This window comes from Athene noctua, chromosome 2, assembly GCF_965140245.1.
Source record: "Athene noctua chromosome 2, bAthNoc1.hap1.1, whole genome shotgun sequence".
NCBI lineage: Eukaryota > Metazoa > Chordata > Aves > Strigiformes > Strigidae > Athene > Athene noctua.
This window is the reverse complement of record NC_134038.1, coordinates 5328261-5346854: the sequence shown is the minus strand read 5'-3', so window position 1 is coordinate 5346854 and position 18594 is coordinate 5328261. Positions and strand designations below refer to the sequence as shown.

At 38.3% G+C, this 18594-nt stretch overlaps 1 protein-coding gene across 1 annotated transcript in view; it reads right to left on the bottom strand.

Moving 5' to 3' along the window:
- AGO2 (argonaute RISC catalytic component 2) overlaps window positions 1-18594 on the bottom strand; it is a 53604-nt gene that overhangs the window by 5952 nt on the left and 29058 nt on the right. Inside the window, exons 4-13 of the mRNA XM_074897566.1 lie at window positions 16342-16523; window positions 14876-15012; window positions 14639-14773; window positions 11175-11262; window positions 9939-10086; window positions 9604-9723; window positions 9125-9247; window positions 7206-7339; window positions 4182-4366; window positions 2104-2263 (exon numbers count right to left, since the gene is read on the bottom strand). Of these exons, the coding sequence (XP_074753667.1) occupies window positions 2104-2263; window positions 4182-4366; window positions 7206-7339; window positions 9125-9247; window positions 9604-9723; window positions 9939-10086; window positions 11175-11262; window positions 14639-14773; window positions 14876-15012; window positions 16342-16523 (1412 nt within the window). The remainder of the gene's footprint in view (window positions 1-2103; window positions 2264-4181; window positions 4367-7205; window positions 7340-9124; window positions 9248-9603; window positions 9724-9938; window positions 10087-11174; window positions 11263-14638; window positions 14774-14875; window positions 15013-16341; window positions 16524-18594) is intronic.

Here is an 18594-nt window from a genome sequence, read left to right as displayed (position 1 = left end):
TTTTTTTTTTTTTTTTTTTTTTTACTTGGAGAACTGCAGCCTTTATTAATTAGACCATAGAAAAGAATAAGATCCCTTAGCATCAAATAGCATCTGCAAAAGTTAGGACTGCACATAAACAGATACCATGATTTTGTTTCTGAACAAAAAACCCAGCGTTGGTGTTTTTTAAGTACAGAAATTGTGACTATCACAGGTAATACTTTAAAAGTAGATTTTTTTAAAAAAAAACCCCTATGCTTCAAAGTTTTAAACTAACCTTTAAGTTAAGATACTAATCCACTGCCTCAAGAGTGGAACACCAAAACACTACACTGGAAGTTTTAAATTTCAGTTCCATTCCTTAATAAAACAATTTTAAACAGGAAATCTTAGGCCACCAGAAATTTTTTGTGTGTATGTGGGTGGGAATGGTTATATACATAGATTCAGCTGTTTTCAGACCTTCTCTAAAAAGGACTTTGAAGGCAATTATAACAATTTAACTTACAATGTAATTATACAAATAAAAAGCTGTTCTACTCCCATCCCCTCAACTGATAGAAAATAACAACTAACGATTTCTGGTTTAAGTCCCCCAAACTCACACTTTTGCAGAATGCCTAGGTGTTGTGTGTAGTTGTGTCGTGGGTTTTTTTCCCTTAACTCCACTTTCATGAACGCATAGTTTATTGGTATAATGAAAGGAATTCAAACTTCTGGCCACATTATTGTTGTCAACACATGCCACCTATCAGAGACTTTATATTCATTAATCCAGCATAAAACTACTTATATGGTATGCATGTTTCTGTTTTGTTTCCACAGCAATATCTTCAACTCCTTTTTGAAAAACAAAATCCAAATCCAACAAAAAACCCACTGTGCTTTTTTGAAATGCATGCTCTGTAACAGGATGGTTTTTAGTTGCTTTAATAGGAGTGTCCAACAAGCAGGCTGAGTATATTTAGTTCAATAAACAGAATTTAACAAGATACACAAAATATAAATCCCTTCTGATACTGTGTTCTTTTTTTCCTGTCCCTAAGTACTTGCTGAATCATTTTTCAGCAGCTGCCTTCTGACTAGCTTAAATAGGTTGAAATGAAAATTTGCTATCTGCACAAAACAGAATGTTGACTTCCTTTAAACATCCCCCGAGCTTTTTCTTCAACTTGAAAAGCAATGATTCTAAAAATGCCATCTTTTTACTGACAGAGAAACCTAATTGTTCATTTTTATTAAAATAACTTTATCTATCATTACGCTAGCCTTCTCTGTCTTGCACAAGTAAGACAAACTAAGCTGTATTTTGCTCATTCTTCCATCAGAACTTCTTGTCACTGAGTTTTCAATAAAACTGATGGAAAGTTTCAATTCAAGAATTTCTAATTTTTTAGATTATATTTTTAATATATTATATAATTTTTGTAGATTAATAGTTTTAAGATGATACACAAACTAAATTTAGTCCTTAACAGCAGGGTCCCACCTTTTTTACAAATTTGGAGATATTTATTTCACTCCCAGCCAACCGTATGCAGGACTTCAGTGACATGTCAGATATGGAATCAAAGTAACAGACAGTATCAAAGCAACTTCACAGAATATAATCACAGTATAACTAAAATTTATCAATGTAACACTAATAAGCTGCAAGGTAAACTGGACCTAGAAACCAATTAAGAGTTTCCTGCTCCCAGCTTTTGTTTTTTTTAAAATGTCTATGTAAGTTAAGGCATACAACAAAATGAAGACTCTTGACCACAATTAGACTACAAAGGAAAAGGCACTACTATTCAAGATGGTCTCTATTTGTTTCTGAAAACTCAAGGTAAATGAAGTATTACAAATTTTACATCCAAATGGAAGTTGTGTATTTCAGTGGTCAGACTGTAATAACAGTATTTTTATTATAAATTTCAACTGGAACAAGTATTCCTCTCCTGTCTTTGTAACCTAACTTTTGCAGGAGCATTTATATTAGAAGCCAAAAGATAGTTTGTCTGAAAAGTCACTTAAACTGCAGTGCTATGACTACAGATAAAAGTGCCCAGTTATCTTAATATGACGCGTGTTCTCCTTACAATACAATACCCTCTTCCTTGGTGAAGGATAGCTTACCTTCCCTGTGGCAGTAAAATATTATTTACACCTCCTAATTTGACATTTATTTTCAAGCAAAGGTTAGACAGAGTTTGTGGTGTTGTTCTTTGCACATTTTTCATCTGAACGCACTGTGTAGCCATTCCCAGCACAGTGTCTCCAACACGCTTCACCTCCGCTGCAAAACAAAAACCAAAAAATATTTGTGAATTGCAAACCAAATGCTATAGAAGACATTAACTCGGTGACAATTAACTACAAAGCTAGTGACAAGTTTTAGCAAACTGGTCATTAAGCTTAAAGAAACAAGAAGAAACCTAACCCCAAACCCAACCCTAGCCTCCCACAAACCTGCTCCACCTGCTGACAGGGCAGTAACTGGGTCCTAAATACAACTAAAGGGACTCTTGGCTTATTTTAACTAAGATTTTCTTTTTAAAATTACAATAATTACAATTTTAGAATTATAGTGCTTTATCGTTAGCACAGAAGAACCTTTTGACTAACAAAGCAAGTCATGTGGGTGATATTAGGATGATGAGAACTTGCTTCATTATTAAACACTGGACTAGTAACACAAACTTTATAGTAACATGCAGAGTAATATTCAGCCAACCAGTTTATCAACTGCATAAAAAGTGGCCAGTTTATCAAAGGGTGGCCCATAAAAACTTCAAAAAAAAAAAAACCCTCATCAAGAACTGTACTCTTCAAAAGGTTAACACAAGTTCTAGTGTTAAAAACACAACTGAGACTTACGTCTTTAAGAGAGCCATACTCTTACACTCGGGAGAAGAAATTTCAGTTCCAAGACAGGCCCAGAGAAAATGCAACCTCCCTTTGGCAACAGGAGGGGAAAGAGGCTTTTTGAGGAGCAGGGTGAGAAAAGGAGAAAAGACAAGACTGTGGGTATAGAAAGTGCAAGAGTATGGAAGAGTGCAGGGAGAAAATAAAGAGAGATGATTACAGGGGGCAAAACTGTAATTAAAGATAATGACAAGGAAAGCAGATGAGAGTCGTACCACATCCTCCCAGTGGTTATGCAGAGGAAAAAGTCCCCTTCTAATGCCAAGCAGGAAAAGTGAAAATGTCATTTTGTGCTGAATTTTTATTGAACAGATTAGAGATGAGCCACTTCCTTCGCAAGGCTGAATTCAAGGGGAAAAAAAAAAGGTACTATTTCATTAAGGTTCCTTTTTTAATCTCTTTTTTTATCTTATATAGGATAATCTTGGGAAAAGGAAGTCAGGAAATTATTTTCTGCTGTATTAAATTGTTGAAGGATGGGAGAAACCAAATCTGCAGCTGCTTGGTAGACCTGAGCCATTAGAGAAGAGAGAGTCCATGAAGCTATAGGAGAAAAATAGTGGATGGTGTAATTAGGCCAGGTAAGTGAAAAAAGGGGGAAGGCAGGATAGGAAAATGGGTAGTCTTGCCTATAGGAAGAGCTAGTTAAAACCAAAATGCATGGTTTATCTAAAACTTATTAAAATCTGTATGCATGTGTGAAATGCACTAATTGTCAATCTGTGTCCAAAAAACAGTTTAAGTTGTGGAGTTTTCACCTTCTATGCATCTGTGTTGTCAAAACCCAAGAGTTAGAAAAAAATGAAAGAGGAAAAAAAAAAAAATCAGTTGGCAGAAATCACCTTCATTTGACTTTTTTGCCAAAGGGTGATGGCATGAGTAAGCAAATATGTTCTAACAGGTACACAGTTCTTGAGGTCATTACTTCTTCAATCAGTTGGAATTTTTAGCACACAAATTGTAGTAAGTGGATTTTAATCCATTGCATATCGATTTCATCAATTACACAAAAGCCCTGGTTTAGCTTTTTCACTCCCAAACTGCATCTCAAAATCAACCAACAGAAAGAATGTGGAAAAGCAAATTAAAAATGTAGACAAAAATAATTAAAATAATCAAAGTCTTAACATAAAACATCATGCAGCACAAGAATAAAATTAATTTATAGCCCATTCCCTAAATGAAAGTTAAATAGTTAAACCAAAATTAAACTTCTCTCATTCAGATACCTCACAAAAAATAGATGAAATTGTGACTGAAACACATTCTCATGATTTGCACTTACTGACCATAGACTGGCGTTTTTCCTGGCAAAATTACTACAACAAGCTGCAGCCCAGTATAAGTGTTCTTGAGATGTCTGAACATGGGCTCCACACTGTCAGCTCCCTGCGCATATTTACAGAAGCACGGCTGCCCCTGGATTGGCATTCCTGCATCTCTGGAAATCTTCCTCAGTTGTTCTGTAAAGGACCTAAAGGATGTAGATAAATACATTAGATTCTCAGGTAGCAAAATCCATCTTGATTTTTGTTCTTGTTTTTAATGGAACACTCCTGTTAAACTTGCAGAGTTGTGCTGTCCAAAAACCTGCAAATTTACCCCAAGTGCATCTTTAAATTGACTGTGCCTATGTAGTCACTGAAGGAAAGACAGAGGAAGATCAGGAAATACACACTATAAATAGCACCATTAGTAAAAGCTTCGTTTCCAAAGCAAATTCCACCTTGCTTGTTCTTTCTACAGGAGATACAGTATAGGTTAATTTTTGCAAAAACACTGCAACGATGATTTTTTGGATAGCCTGCTGTACCATACCTCCATGTGGTATTACCACTGTAGAAATGGTCAGAGTTTCTTCTTTTTCTTGGCAAGGAGAACAACCAACAGAAGTTACCAACAACTGCATCTCAGCAAATTGACCTAACATCAATAACAGTGCACAAGAACTAGATATCAGAGAAAAGGTGTATCCTGGAGGTGAAGACAAACCTTCTCCAAGGATGGTGCAAATATAAATCATCCTTTGGTGGATCTGGTCAGAAACAGACACAACCTAATTTTGTCGGAGGCTTTTATCAGTGAAGACTGCTCCAGGCCCCCTGCAAGCAAGGAATGCTGCGTTGCAGCCTGCCTCCTTCTCCTGGTTCTTGTTGACATGGTAGCATGTGGCTATCTTTCCTTTTGAAGGGACACCAAGAAGATGCTGTGCCTGTTGTAAGCAAGAATCAAAAGCACTTCAGAGTAGGAGTATAGAGCTCTATAAAGTATATCCAGTCTGGAAAGCATCTTCAAAGTCATGGCTTCTCCAGGTTAGATGCCTGCAGCCAGTGGTGCAGGAGTAGTCTCTTAAATCCCATCCCCATAAAATAAAGGCAAGACGAGCAAGTAGTGAGGTGTCGTGGTGCAGACCTGTAGAGTGGCGTACTTGGTGCTGAGGGACTGACATCCATGCTATGTGTGTTTCTGGGGTTTTTCATCAGAGTGGCTGTAGTCTGGTGCAGTGGGCTGAATGCTCATTAGTGGCTGAAGCACATCCTCTAGTCCAGTTTTATCCGAAAAAAACAAAATCCACATTATACCCTCAGACTGCTGCTCCTTGATGCAGAATATGGTATGGCAATTGGTGACCATCAGGAACATCAAATACTTCAAACTAAAACACTAGTGCACACGCACCCCGAGATGTCCTTTAGCACTTGGTTTAATGACCACTGAGCAATGATTAACTGATATCAACACTGACGAGGCCCCTTTTATTGTTTTGGAGTGGATGCCCCCATATGTGTCTAAAAAGTTCCCTGTCTTCATATGGTGCTAGATAATACAGCCTTACCCAACAAGAGGGTGTGAAGATTTAGTTTCTTCCAAACCCATTGTTAACTTTCATGAATCATAACAGCCTGTGAGCTTGAGCCCTGCAGCTTGTGGCTTCTGCAGAAAACAGGCACATTAAGCATTTTCCCTGGCAAAACAGGCACTCGCCACTATAAGCGGAAAGAAGCAGTGGCAGAACATGGGAGTCTAAAATGGCACAGGTTTTGAGCCTTTAGAAGTCCATCTGTAAGTATGGTGTCTAAGAGGAAAGATTAAACAAGACGATTTTGAAGACTTTTACAGATTTTGAAAGTGTTTAACTGACAGAACTACAGCAGTCAAGTTCTAACTTGCTCAACAAGGTGTAACAAGAGTCAACAAGATGCAACTGGATGCAGCCATATTCCTAGTATGAAGGAATGTCCTTTCACAGTAAGGACAAACTCCATCAAATAATTTTGTTTTGACTCATTATGTTGAAGACTTCTGCCTATCTCTCAAAACTGTCTAACATCTCCTACACAGCATTTCCACCAGAAGCAAAAGCATGGAAGGGAAAATTCTCTGGTAGCTTAGTTTCTGCCATGTATCTGGAGAGAACAAGTCCCTAGCCTTACACAATGGAACGAAAAGGAAAACGTAAGATTCCCACTGTTTGCTCACCACTTGTTAGGGATAAATTCCCAAGCTACTTGGCAAATCATCTGAAGGAACACTGTTATGGCAATACTGTTGTTACAAACAATCACTGTCTTGCATTCACCTTACAAAGAGCAGCTGAGTCACCTGCTAGGGCAGCTGTAAGAGCTGCACTTGCCCATGCATGAAGGAACGGCAACTGCGTGCAAAAGGAGGAATTAGATAATCAATCTACACAGACATGCAGGCTTTCCCTGCTCTAAGAATGGTAGATGTCACTTAACATTAGTCTTTCAAGAATCACGTTCCATCCAAAGACAGAGAAACAAAATTTGAAAGTTGCACTCAAATGCTCAAAGTCAACACAACTAGTCTACTCAACTTGCAAATACAGTAACTTGCACATTATGGTAACTCTGAAGAATAGAAAGTTTTAGACAAAAGTTGGAACGCTTTTTAAAATTTTCTTTTTAAGTTCTGCATGAATAAATCTGTTCCATATAACCAGGAAAACAATCTAAACCAACATACCTGTTAGCTTTCACTCTTGACAAATACTTAGTGATAAACTCCTGTCATTACATCATTTCGGTCATCTTAAACTCTGCGCTAAGGTCTCACTGCTCAGAAACCATGCAGTATAAATGCCCTATAGCATAAATTGCTTTTGGCAAGTCTGATTTGGAGGCACTGAAATCATAATGCTGTCATTCAAAACACAAAGAGACCTTCAAAAGCACTGTTAAAGATGTATTGCCATATGCTGAACAGTCTAACAAAATATATAATCTAAATAAGTGAAATTATTATATTCCATACATAAATAATAAAATCACTATCCTGTGAAGCACACTTACTTAAGATGAACTTCAGTGCATTGGCGCTGGGGAGCAAAGCATGCAATTGCCCAAACCTTTATTTCAATTCCAGTGTGAAACTGTTTATTCCTCATGTCCCAGACTCCTTGAACTGGTGTAGCAATTGCTTTATTCTGGAAGCAGAAGGGAAAAATATAAAAACAAAACAGTAATACAAAAATTGATTCACGCTAACAAAAATCAGTTATGCTTCTTCTTCCCTCCAACTAGCAGGCTATTTATATTCTCAGGTCTTTCTCTCTACTACTCAAACTTCTACCCTGTCTTATAAAGATCGTTCTATCACTGTAGCAAGACAGCTTGCTAGCTGGGTAAGAAATGAAGTTCATAAAAATAAAGCTCATATTCTTCATTTTTATTGTTTGTGGTTTCCTTTGGTTATATAAATCAGCAGCAGATAGAAATTACGTACGGATAGTAAGTCAGATTCATGCTTGCATGTAACATTAACAAGAACATAGAGTTCTACAGTGACTTTATGACCGCTCAATGACCTTTCCAAGAGCAACTTAATTTCAGTATTACCAGGATTTTACACATCACCAAGTAGAAGCAAATACTGGTTTGATGTCACTTGCACAACTCTAGAATAAATGTGAACAAGCTGACAAAAGATGATCAGTTACTCAACTTTGACCTGCGCAGCACTTTTTTTTCTCCCATCACGCAGACATTACTGTGATAGATTATCTAGAGGACAAGGGATATAATGAGATGACTAAAGTAACTCTGGTGATGTTAATTACCTTAATAAGTATTAGTATCCCATAGATGTTTTAGACAAGTTACCACGATGATAGTCTTCTCATTTAGCAGCAACAGCCAAAATTTATGTGACTTTTTCAGGACACATACACAAATCTGATAATTGATTTTGCAGAGGTGTGTCTGCTGAAGGCAGTACCTCCCCCACTCGGTCTCTCCATTATTCATCTGCCATTAAGTTCCCCAGGTGCCAGAATAGTTCATGAGAGCACTCTCCCTAACCAGGATCAGGCAAAGACAGATGAGTTATCTTAACCTGTCAGTGAAGGAAGGTCTGAGCTAATTTTCCCGGTTTTGTCAGAAGAGCTTTAGAAGATGCCAGATCCTCTCCCACTGCGGGTTTATGGAGGTAACAGTCTGACTTGTGCATACGGACAGAACTATCTTCAGCTGGCAACGCATGATCTACAAGAGGTTCATCAGAAGCCTCCACAAATTAAGTTCTCAGCTATCAAATCTTTCCTCTTGCATAAGCCCAAGACACATTATATAATTGATAGAAAATCCTGTTTCTCAAGCTTTATTTGAAAGACACCACAGTAGGAAGATTGTGTCAGCAAGGCCATCTGAAAAGCCACTGGAAAGAAAAAACCTGTGAGTAAATACTCCAACAGGAAGAGACAGCTCTAGAGAAAAACATGCTGGTAGAGATACTACCTTAAGATAGTTGACCTAAACACAGCTGCTCCACCCAGAACACTCAAAACCAACCAGAAGTTCAGGAAGACTTTGGAGTTAAGGAAGGAAAATATAAACAGAAATAATTGAAGTTGTCTCTGTTCTTCTCAATACACACTGATTTGAACCAGTACTTGCAGGTTTCTTCTTGCAACACATACATACACACAGAAAAACAGTGTGTGAAGAAAAACTACACAGTTTTCTTTGAAGTTCACATAAACACGTTTTTAACCTAGATTTACTTTCAGAAATAAAGAAGCAATTGAGAGAGATCCAAAACGGCCATTACATTTAAGGACTTTCAAAACCTAGATTTAAGTTCTAAACATTACATCTGTGATGACTATATCCCGCTACATCCAACATAATTAATTTAAAACAACTATATTAAATAAATTATCACAGCTGGTAATGGAAGCTATCACAGATGCTACAGTATCTGTTCAACATACCCTGCCCCCGTAGAGGATTGAGGGAGGCTGTAGGACTCTACCAGTCACATCTGTCATTTCATCTTTGACCATTATTCCAAATTCACGAACGTAAGGGTCAGTATTAAAACTTGCACTCCGCATCTGAAATTAAAAAGAATTAGGTATTTCTTGCAGAAAAGAAAAAAAAAAAAAAAGAGTTCTTTTCACGAGATAAACTGTATTTGGACACATAACCTTTATATATGGGTGATGCCACGCATCCAAAGACTCTCTTAATTCCACTTGGATACATGGATGCCTCAAAATTTGAAATAAAGCACCAAAAAGCCACTTGAAAACCTTTTGTGATAATATATTTCTCTCTGATTAAAGGAGAAATGCTTATAAAAATAAGCTCATAACCCATGTGTAGTGCACAAACTATTCAGTATCTGTTAATGGCAAAAGAAAAATTAAGTCCATTACTACACTTCACCCATCTTCGACAGAAGACTCACCAATTTGCTAATCTCTTCTTGACGGTCAGGTGCTGATCTGGCAGTTGCTCGAATCATAGTGGAAGTTTGATTGTCAGTGAGTTTCTTTATGCATCTTTGTCCTGCCACTATGTTGCACACCTGAAACAGCCCCGCACAAAGGAAGTTAAAAAACTTTTTTTAACTGTTTTCTGGGGTTGGTTTTGTGTTGGTTTGGTTTTTTTTTTCATTGCTGTACTACACAACTTCTCAAGTTGGCTACTCAAGAAAGAGTTTGTCAACATTTCAGCCTTTTTTCCTCTGACCCCCTTCCCCCCTATTCCCAGAATACAGTAATTATGTAGAAGTATACTTGCCTCAAGAGGAAGGTATGTGTGTTTCTGCTCCTGCCCAACTTGTAAACATGGAAGGTGAGGATAGCGTAAAACTAATTTGTGCCTGTCCTTAAAATACTGAGCTACAGTGCATTCAACTGTTTGTCCATTCTCCTGCTGAAGTGGGAATCTATTGGAAATGAAATATGAAAAGAAGCCATTACTTTATGTAGATACTTTCCCACACTTGCTCAATACAATTCTTGGCACGAGTTAAGCTTACTAGAGATTAAACCCATCTTGCTGAAATGATGCAAGTGTGCTTCTATAATTAAGATTCCATCATTGCCACTACCGTGCATCTTCTAATAGTACCACAGAAGGCTATTTCTCAAACGTTCTTGATACCTCAAGCTATAAATTAAGGTTCTAACCCACTTAGAAATAAAGTCCTTGTCTTTGAAACAAATGTTTCCTGCTTATTTAGGATACTTGCAGTACTACATTTTATGATATGCCACGTGCAGAAAATAGTACCCCTACTCTGAGAGTCACAAAACCAATTATTGCTTCAGAAATGCATTTTTCTCTTTCTGTACATTACAAATATATTTCCATACATGCACACACATTTGCATAAGCTTACTTCAAGGTGGCACAAATACTGTGTTTTCACTCCTGTAATACATCACTGAAAGGGCACAAAACAAACCCCAAGTAATTAAATAACCAGATTTACATACTGACCAGCTACCTTTTTGTAAAATGCTGGTATCGGTTTTGTTCCTTATACTACTTTCTTAAAAATGGGAATAAATACCTCCATATTCAAGTTATCTGCAAATCTCTGGTTAGTGATTAAAAATAAACATTTTTTCCAGAAGAAAAATAGATTGCTAACAAGCAAGATGAGAAAGCTAATCCCAACTGGCACTACATTTCTACTCAACAGTTCTAGGAAACATTATTCTACCAACGAGGCATCCTGTTCTTCCAATGTTGAAGAAATCCATAAATTAAAAAAACAAAAAACAAAAAACCCAAACCAACAAACCAACCCATCACAGATTTAAAACAAAGAGATTGGTTCAAATGCCATGACATTCATTATAGAATAAAAATAGCAAAATCAGAAAAAGACTTTGAGGCGTATTTTAAATGTATTGACCAAAGGCAGTATAATTTTTCAAGACAAGCTTTCTTGTGTCAGTAAGGCAGGCAAGATACTTTTCCAGCCTGAGAATGAACATATGCTTAAGAAGAAGAAAAATACTTTACGTTTGGTGACTTGCTGGTCGTCTGGTGACATTGCACACTCTGTACTTTCTTTTCATTTGTCCACAGTGTGTTATCTCCACCTTCAGACCTAAAAATTGGAAAACACATATCACGTTTTATTGCAAATCAAGGTGTCAGTCCCCTAAATTGCTACGCAAGACCACTTAAACCGCGCAGTAAAGCTATTCACTATTTAGAATGGTCTCCAAGCACCCAGACAGGACTCAAAAAACCCAATTTATAGTCTTAAAGTTCAAAACCCCTGAGCTTCAGCCAAAATTCAACAAAGAATTTTAGAGACAAGACAAAACCCCAAAGCCCTAAGAGTTTGCAGATGAAGCTGAATGTATTCAGTGAATTCCAATTCTATACCTCTAAGGAAGTCCAGGATGACAGACGGACAAAAAGGGCATGCAACCTTCTCAAAACAAAAGCTTGTTTATTCCCATGTCTAAACATACAGTGTCTGTGAGACCTCCAAGTCTTGCAACCAACCCTGAACTAATGAATTAGGGAGGGGGGGAATAACCACACAGCCTCTAGGAGCCCACAGGAATGAGGCCACAGAGCTTTATTCTTTGTGAAGACAAACATCTGTTGCAAATCCCACTGGCACAAAAGCTGAGCCCACCTGAAAGCCAATAACTTATGGAAGAATAAATTATCCACCCAAAACCAGCACAACACAGCTACCTGTAAAGAAGTGTTTCTGATTCACCACTACCCACAAATACAAGCTTGAATGCAGCGTTTTCGTTTATATTACTTTCATCCTCAGGCAGAAACAGATGTATGTGAACCACTAGAGACAAGAAACTGAACGTGTGAGAATAGGAAAGAAGGGGCTGTAGACGGGAATTCCTTATGTATCTACACATGTATATAGCCCAGGCTGCTGCTGAATAACAGTGCATATTTCCTCTATCCCTGAAAGGCAATAATAACTTGCCAACAACAGACTAATCTTTCCACGTAATTTCTTAGGGCTCAAAATGCCATCTATTATGAAACCTTCAATAAATATCAAGTTTTCATGATACCTTTGAAATCTGTATCACAGTGTTTTCATTAAAAGATAAACTGTTACCTCGATTTACAACTAGCTTTGCTGCAAATCTGAGATGACTTCTATCTGAAGAATGAAAATCCTCATGAGAAAAAAAAAAATGTAATACCAGCTGGCAATTCAGTGCCTGATTATTTTTTCAAAACATTTACAACCAGTGCAAACTCATGATTTATTTACACTTTTCTTGCTAACTTCTAGCTGGACAAAGATTTTGTGGACATTTTGTGGAAACAAGGAAGTTGCATGATAGATTTAGGGAGATGCTTATTCTTCTTTAACTTGTTTTCTTTCTATCAAGCATATCATGAAGGAAGGGCCTCCATTTTCCAGAAGAAATCTTCAAGTGATTCAAGATTTCTTCCTCCTACTCTTTGATTCAGTCCTTACATATTAGAAAAAATGTAAATTACTTCCAGGAGAGTATATCGTATGAAATATACTTAAGTATGCAAAAACACATTGCTAAATTGCTAGTAAAATATGGAATATGAAAATCTTGACATCAATAATGGGAAAAATTTAAGATCAGGTAATTTTTTTTAAAAAAACAACAACATTAATTCCAGTCTTTGTAAACATTTTGAAATCATCAGATCAAGAACTGCAGTATCTTTGTCACAAAACTGTGACTGGCACTACCGATACGTTTCAGAAGAGAAAAATATTGAATGATTGTATTTCTGTTAACTCATATTTACTCTAGAGATAGGGGTACTTCAAGAAGAGTAAAGCACTACAGTAAATGAAACTTCTAAATACAATAAAGCAATATTCATTTGGGAAGATAAATTGTTTTTAAGGAGACTGACAAAATAAGGGATGCTGCTCTCCATGATGTAAAAAAGAGATCTCAGTAGTACCTCTGCACTGAGGTGCTCTCGGATGCCAACACGCACCAGTAACTTTGACACTTGATCAAGTGGTGGTGAGGCACAAAAAGTGAAGCTATATCAAGAGAACCTACACTTAAATGAAGAGAAGCTTACACAAGCCAGTAATTTTCTCACTAAAATAAATTATCATCCATCTTCTAGAAAGCTTCAGTTCAGCCCATCACTTAGAGTAAAACATATCATCATCATAGTTTCACCAAAGCACTTTCATTAAGGGGAAAGCTAATTAAACTACCCTATATTAGCCACAGGCAAAATGCACACACATATATAGTTACCACAGATTCTTGAATAAGTGATAATTTACTCATGTGCATACCTGAGCCCTAAATGTGGCTGGTCCAAAAAAGAAGCTCACTTAACTTTCTGTACTAGCGATTCATCAAATCTGAATCCACATATTTATCTGAACTGACCCAACTTTGCTTACATTCACAAAGTGACTCTGTGAAGCTACAGAGATGAACCAATGAGGTAAGAAAAAAGGACAAGTTGACTTGTATGAGTTTCACTGAGGGCAAATGCCGGGGGCTGCCCTTGGGCCACAACAACCCCCAGCAGGGCTACAGGCCTGGGGAGGAGTGGCTGGAGAGCTGCCAGTCAGAGAGGGACCTGGGGGGGTGATTGACAGCCGGCTGAACAGGAGCCAGCAGTGTGCCCAGGGGGCCAAGAAGGCCAATGGCATCCTGGCTTGTGTCAGCACTGGCGTGGCCAGCAGGGACAGGGAAGGGATCTGAGCCCTGGGCTCGGCACTGGTGAGGCCGCCCCTCGATTCTTGTGTTCAGTTTTGGGCCCCTCACCCCAAAAAGGCCATTGAATGACTCGAGCGTGTCCAGAGAAGGGCAACGGAGCTGAGGCAGGGTCTGGAGCACAGGTCTGCTGGGGAGCGGCTGGGGGAACTGGGGGGGTTTAGTCTGGAGAAGAGGAGGCTGAGGGGAGACTTCATGGCCCTCTACAGCTCCCTGAAAGGAGGGTGCAGAGAGCTGGGGATGAGTCTCTTGAACCAAGTATTAAGTGATGGAACAAGAGGGAATGGCCTCAAGCTGCCCAGGGCAGGGTCAGGCTGGCTCTGAGGAAGGATTTCTGTGCAGAAGGGGCTGTTGGGCGTTGGAATGGGCTGCCCAGGGCAGGGGGGGAGTCCCCGGGATCCCTGGAGGGGTTGAAGAGTCGGGCTGAGCCAGCGCTGAGGGATCTGGGGGAGTTGGGAATGGTCAGGGTGAGGTTCATTGTTGGACTGGAGGAGCTTCAAGGGCTTTTCCAACCTTGATGATTCTGTGATTCTGTGACTCAAACATAACATTGATCAGTAGACTTCTTAAAGTCTTGAAATACATGTAAGGAATAAAAAGATTCTTGCCTCTTAGTTTTGCTCAAAAAGCATATGTGCATAGTTCATTGCGATAATCTATCTCCCAACAAAGGTAACTGCTATAGAAAATATTTTGAATGTGGAATGGTAACACACCATTGTGCAGAATAAAGAAGTTTTATGCAATTATTACCTTTTATTTCTTTGGTAAACTTTACCCTTTGGGAATCTGTCAGAGGTTTTTGTTGTTCTTCAATACTTTTGAAGTCCAAAACTTCACATACAAACTCAATAACTGGCTGTGCTTTGTAAAATGCGGTTGCAGATACTGCAGACAAAAACATTAATGTTGTATTACAATACTGAGGAAATCCAACAAATGGAAATAACTTTTTGGCTTTCCATTGGAACAGATTTCTATAGGACCTACCATCAATATTTAACATCATTTTCCACAGTGAAGGTCTGACTGATTGATGGAAGCCAAACCAAACTTCTCTGCCACCACCCAACGGATTTGAGCACCCTTCTGATGCTGTAAAAAAAGATCGCCCCACAGGAGTATATCTGCAACAGAGAAAAAAAATTCAGATCATAAACTAAAGCAAAGAAAAAAAAAAAGGCAATAAAGCCATAACTAATGCAAATTCCTTCCAGAAGCACAGAAATGTCAGTGTTTCAAATTACCAATAATCTGAGATTCCTGTCACGACTCAGGTTACACCTCTCAAAATCCAGGTAGTTACAGTAAGAAATTGGTTACTATTCACATTTGTTTAAACTTATTTTCAGTATACTCCTTAATATACCTACTAATTCAAACAAAAAGCATTAATAACTTTTTTTAATTCTTAAAAATTCAGATATGCTTCAGTAAAAAATATAACTAAACATCTCTGCTATTAAAACAACAATGTAATACTCTCTTCCCTTACTTGTGCATAGCTTCCTCTGAAATCCATGGAAACTTTGCGTGGGTAAACAACTGATCTAACAAATATTTTTGATGCATCTTTCATCTTGGTAATTCAGTACTGCACACTTAATATCAAAGTAATCAAAAGCAGTGCCAATATGTTTCTCTGAACAAAGATGTGTGACTAACTAGTCTGGACTGTTTTCTGTGTTGCAAAACCTGACTGAAGAGATTTTTATTTTTTTATCCTTAATGGGAGGATAAAGTCCATGTAATATAAGTCTGTTTTAAGATATTTACATAAATTTAACTCATTTTCCCTATTTAGCTCTTCAAAACGGGAAAACTCAGCCATACTAAGCTTTGTTCTTTACTTTCCAATTGAATGGAATCTGGCGGTCTTAAGTGACTTATTTCATGGCAGCATAATTAAACCCAGTACCTCTTGGGTTTGACTGCAAATGCTGTAGATCCCACATGCTTGGAAAAAAACCAAATCATTTTCAAGTTTTTCTTTTCTATAAAAATAGCTATACTGGGTGACACTGACATACCCATAGCACTGTATCCTTTATACAAAACTGGCAATAAATATCTGTCCAAGGACACATAGGAAGAGGGTAACAAGTTTTAAAACCACCCTTACACATCTACCAATCTCCAAGTACGTTCCACTCGAGGAAGGTTTCCTTCTCTGAGGCCTACAGAGAAACAGGGTACGAGTGAGATGGCACGGCACCCCTGACCTGAGAGCACACAAACGTGGAGCAAGTCTGAAGACCAGAAGGAAAAGAGATTTGTGTCCAGGCTGGAGGCTACTAATTCCAGCCGATGAGCAGAAAAGCACCATATTGCCTCTTGCCTGAGCATGCCACCTGCAATTTTGGTTGATCTATGAAAGCACATCCTACCCAAAAAGCCACTAAAGCGATTCACATAACAATACAACCTCCTAAACAACGTCAAGGTCTTCCCCTCACCTCATGGAAGGCAAGTGCCTCATCACTACATCCAGTGCCTGGATGGTTTCAAACGGGACACTTGGCAGCCGACCAGAAAGAGCATCATGTAAAGCCTGCAAACTCACACAGGACATCCACTTTATAGCCACCTTAAATATTCTGTCCTTTCCTTCTCCTGGCAGCGTGACCTCCAGCTCCACCTGCAACAATGCCAAACAACAAACCAAGATGATTCTTTCCATTTAAAGGGGAAAATGGAAGGGGCTTGGAAGGGATGATGGATTCCTCTGAACAGCGCTATAAAGCATGGGAAGAGACAAAAATCAATGATGAAGAAACAAAACACATTAGGTATAGCCTCTTTTTACAGCTAGATCTTTCCAAAGATGTATTTCAGAAAGCTGGCATGCTTCCCAATGGGCATCTATCTCCCTCTTTGAGGCAACATTATCATTTGGAAGTGCTTGCGTATCCACTGGGAGGTCTCTGTGAAGATCCAATTACCTGATTTCAGATACCTAACACATACTAATGCATCACTGCTCATGTCAGCTCCTGCATGCCTAAAATAAAACATGGTCTGTCACTACCTGCCAAGACTCATGAATTTCTGGTATCCATTTGCTAGAGCACCAGAGTGCTATTACTGTAGACATAGTTCAAACAAGAAAAAACAAAATCCACAAGGAGGTTTCAAAGAGAAAAAAAAAAAAACAACAAAACAAACAGAACAACATACATCATGCCCCTGCCCCCTACCTGTGAAACAAAACCCCCCATAAAACCCCCCAACAAGAAACCCTCTTATTTTAAAACACTGAAGAAAGAATAAACGATGACCCCTAAGCACTAGTGATGCTATCAGGCAGGAAACAGGGGCACTCCTTTGACATGTTATGCCCTACTTTGAATTTTTTGTCTCAAAATCACTGGCAAACTACATTATGGTAAATTATTTTAGCCAATTACCTGTAATTACTTGTAATGCTGATTTCTCCTCTTTATTAAAACAAAGAAAGCCTGAGCACTGAAGTTCTTAAACAGACTAAAATTAAGGCTTGTCTGAAATGATTAGCAGTTCTGGGAGTGACTACAAGAAATAACAAGATCAGAGTATCCTTTGTGCTGGATATAAACAAAAACATTGCATCTTCCTGTCCTAGGGAACTTACAATTTAAATATAAAAGACATCCACTTAACAGACAAACTGTAATTAGTGGGCTAGCAAAAATAATACATGGGTAATGGTGAGCTAATATATGCAATCATCTGGTCTTCTGTGACAGTTAAGATTCTTCAGTCAAAAAACAGAAAGAAAAGATACAACACAAATAATAAGCCTCCCTGTATGTAAAAAAACCCACCGAGGTTGACAATTTATAGCAGGCAGTCACAGATAAGATTGCCGCCACATCTCTCCCCTAGTATAAACATCATTCACCAGGAGACTTGAGTAGAGGAAGGAGCTGTAGGGCTGTGGGAGAGCAATGGGAACGGGAGTCTGTAACTGCAGGGTCACTGGTCTGAATTTGGCCCAGAATGTTAACTGCTGAACAGCTGTGCAAATTATGGTACAGGTTTTCAGCTGACACAGGTTGGAAGCTTTCAGTGAAGGCCTTTTTTCCACCACGCCATCCGAAGGTCTTCAACATTCAGAGCAGATGGAAGACGTCTGTCACACCTGAACTTCATTTTCCTTCAAACTTTTCTCCTCCTTCAAGTCAAGTTTCATAATTTCTATTATTCCTGATACTGTTAATATGCAACTAATCTGATTAGTAGCAACTTTGGTACCCTTAATCCAAAAAAAGAGATTTCATGTTACTTTTTCCCCTCCTGGTTTCAATTTACAAAGCTCCTTCGCTGTGATGGAATAGCAGATGATGAAGAACAGGACTACCTGTGTTGCAGTATCAATGTCCATGGTGGAAATAAAAGACCCATGACTGAAGAATTACTATTCCAGTTACTAGACTGCAAATACCAGTTAAGTTTAGCCTAGCTGTGACACACTGCTGAACTTGGCCCAAAACTTTTTTGCTGCTGGGACTAGCCCTACTTCAAAACAGTTGAATTAAGAGTCACTGCTCAAATAAGTAAGATTTAAATTCAACTTTCCAGGTTTTCTTCCTTTAATATCTCACCTGAATTACATGCCACTGAAGAGTTTATGTTAAAAGAAAAAAAAAAATCAGAAAAATATATTATGACCAAAAAAATGTGTCATTAAACCACATGGCCACATATACTTTTAGGCACTGCTAATCAGA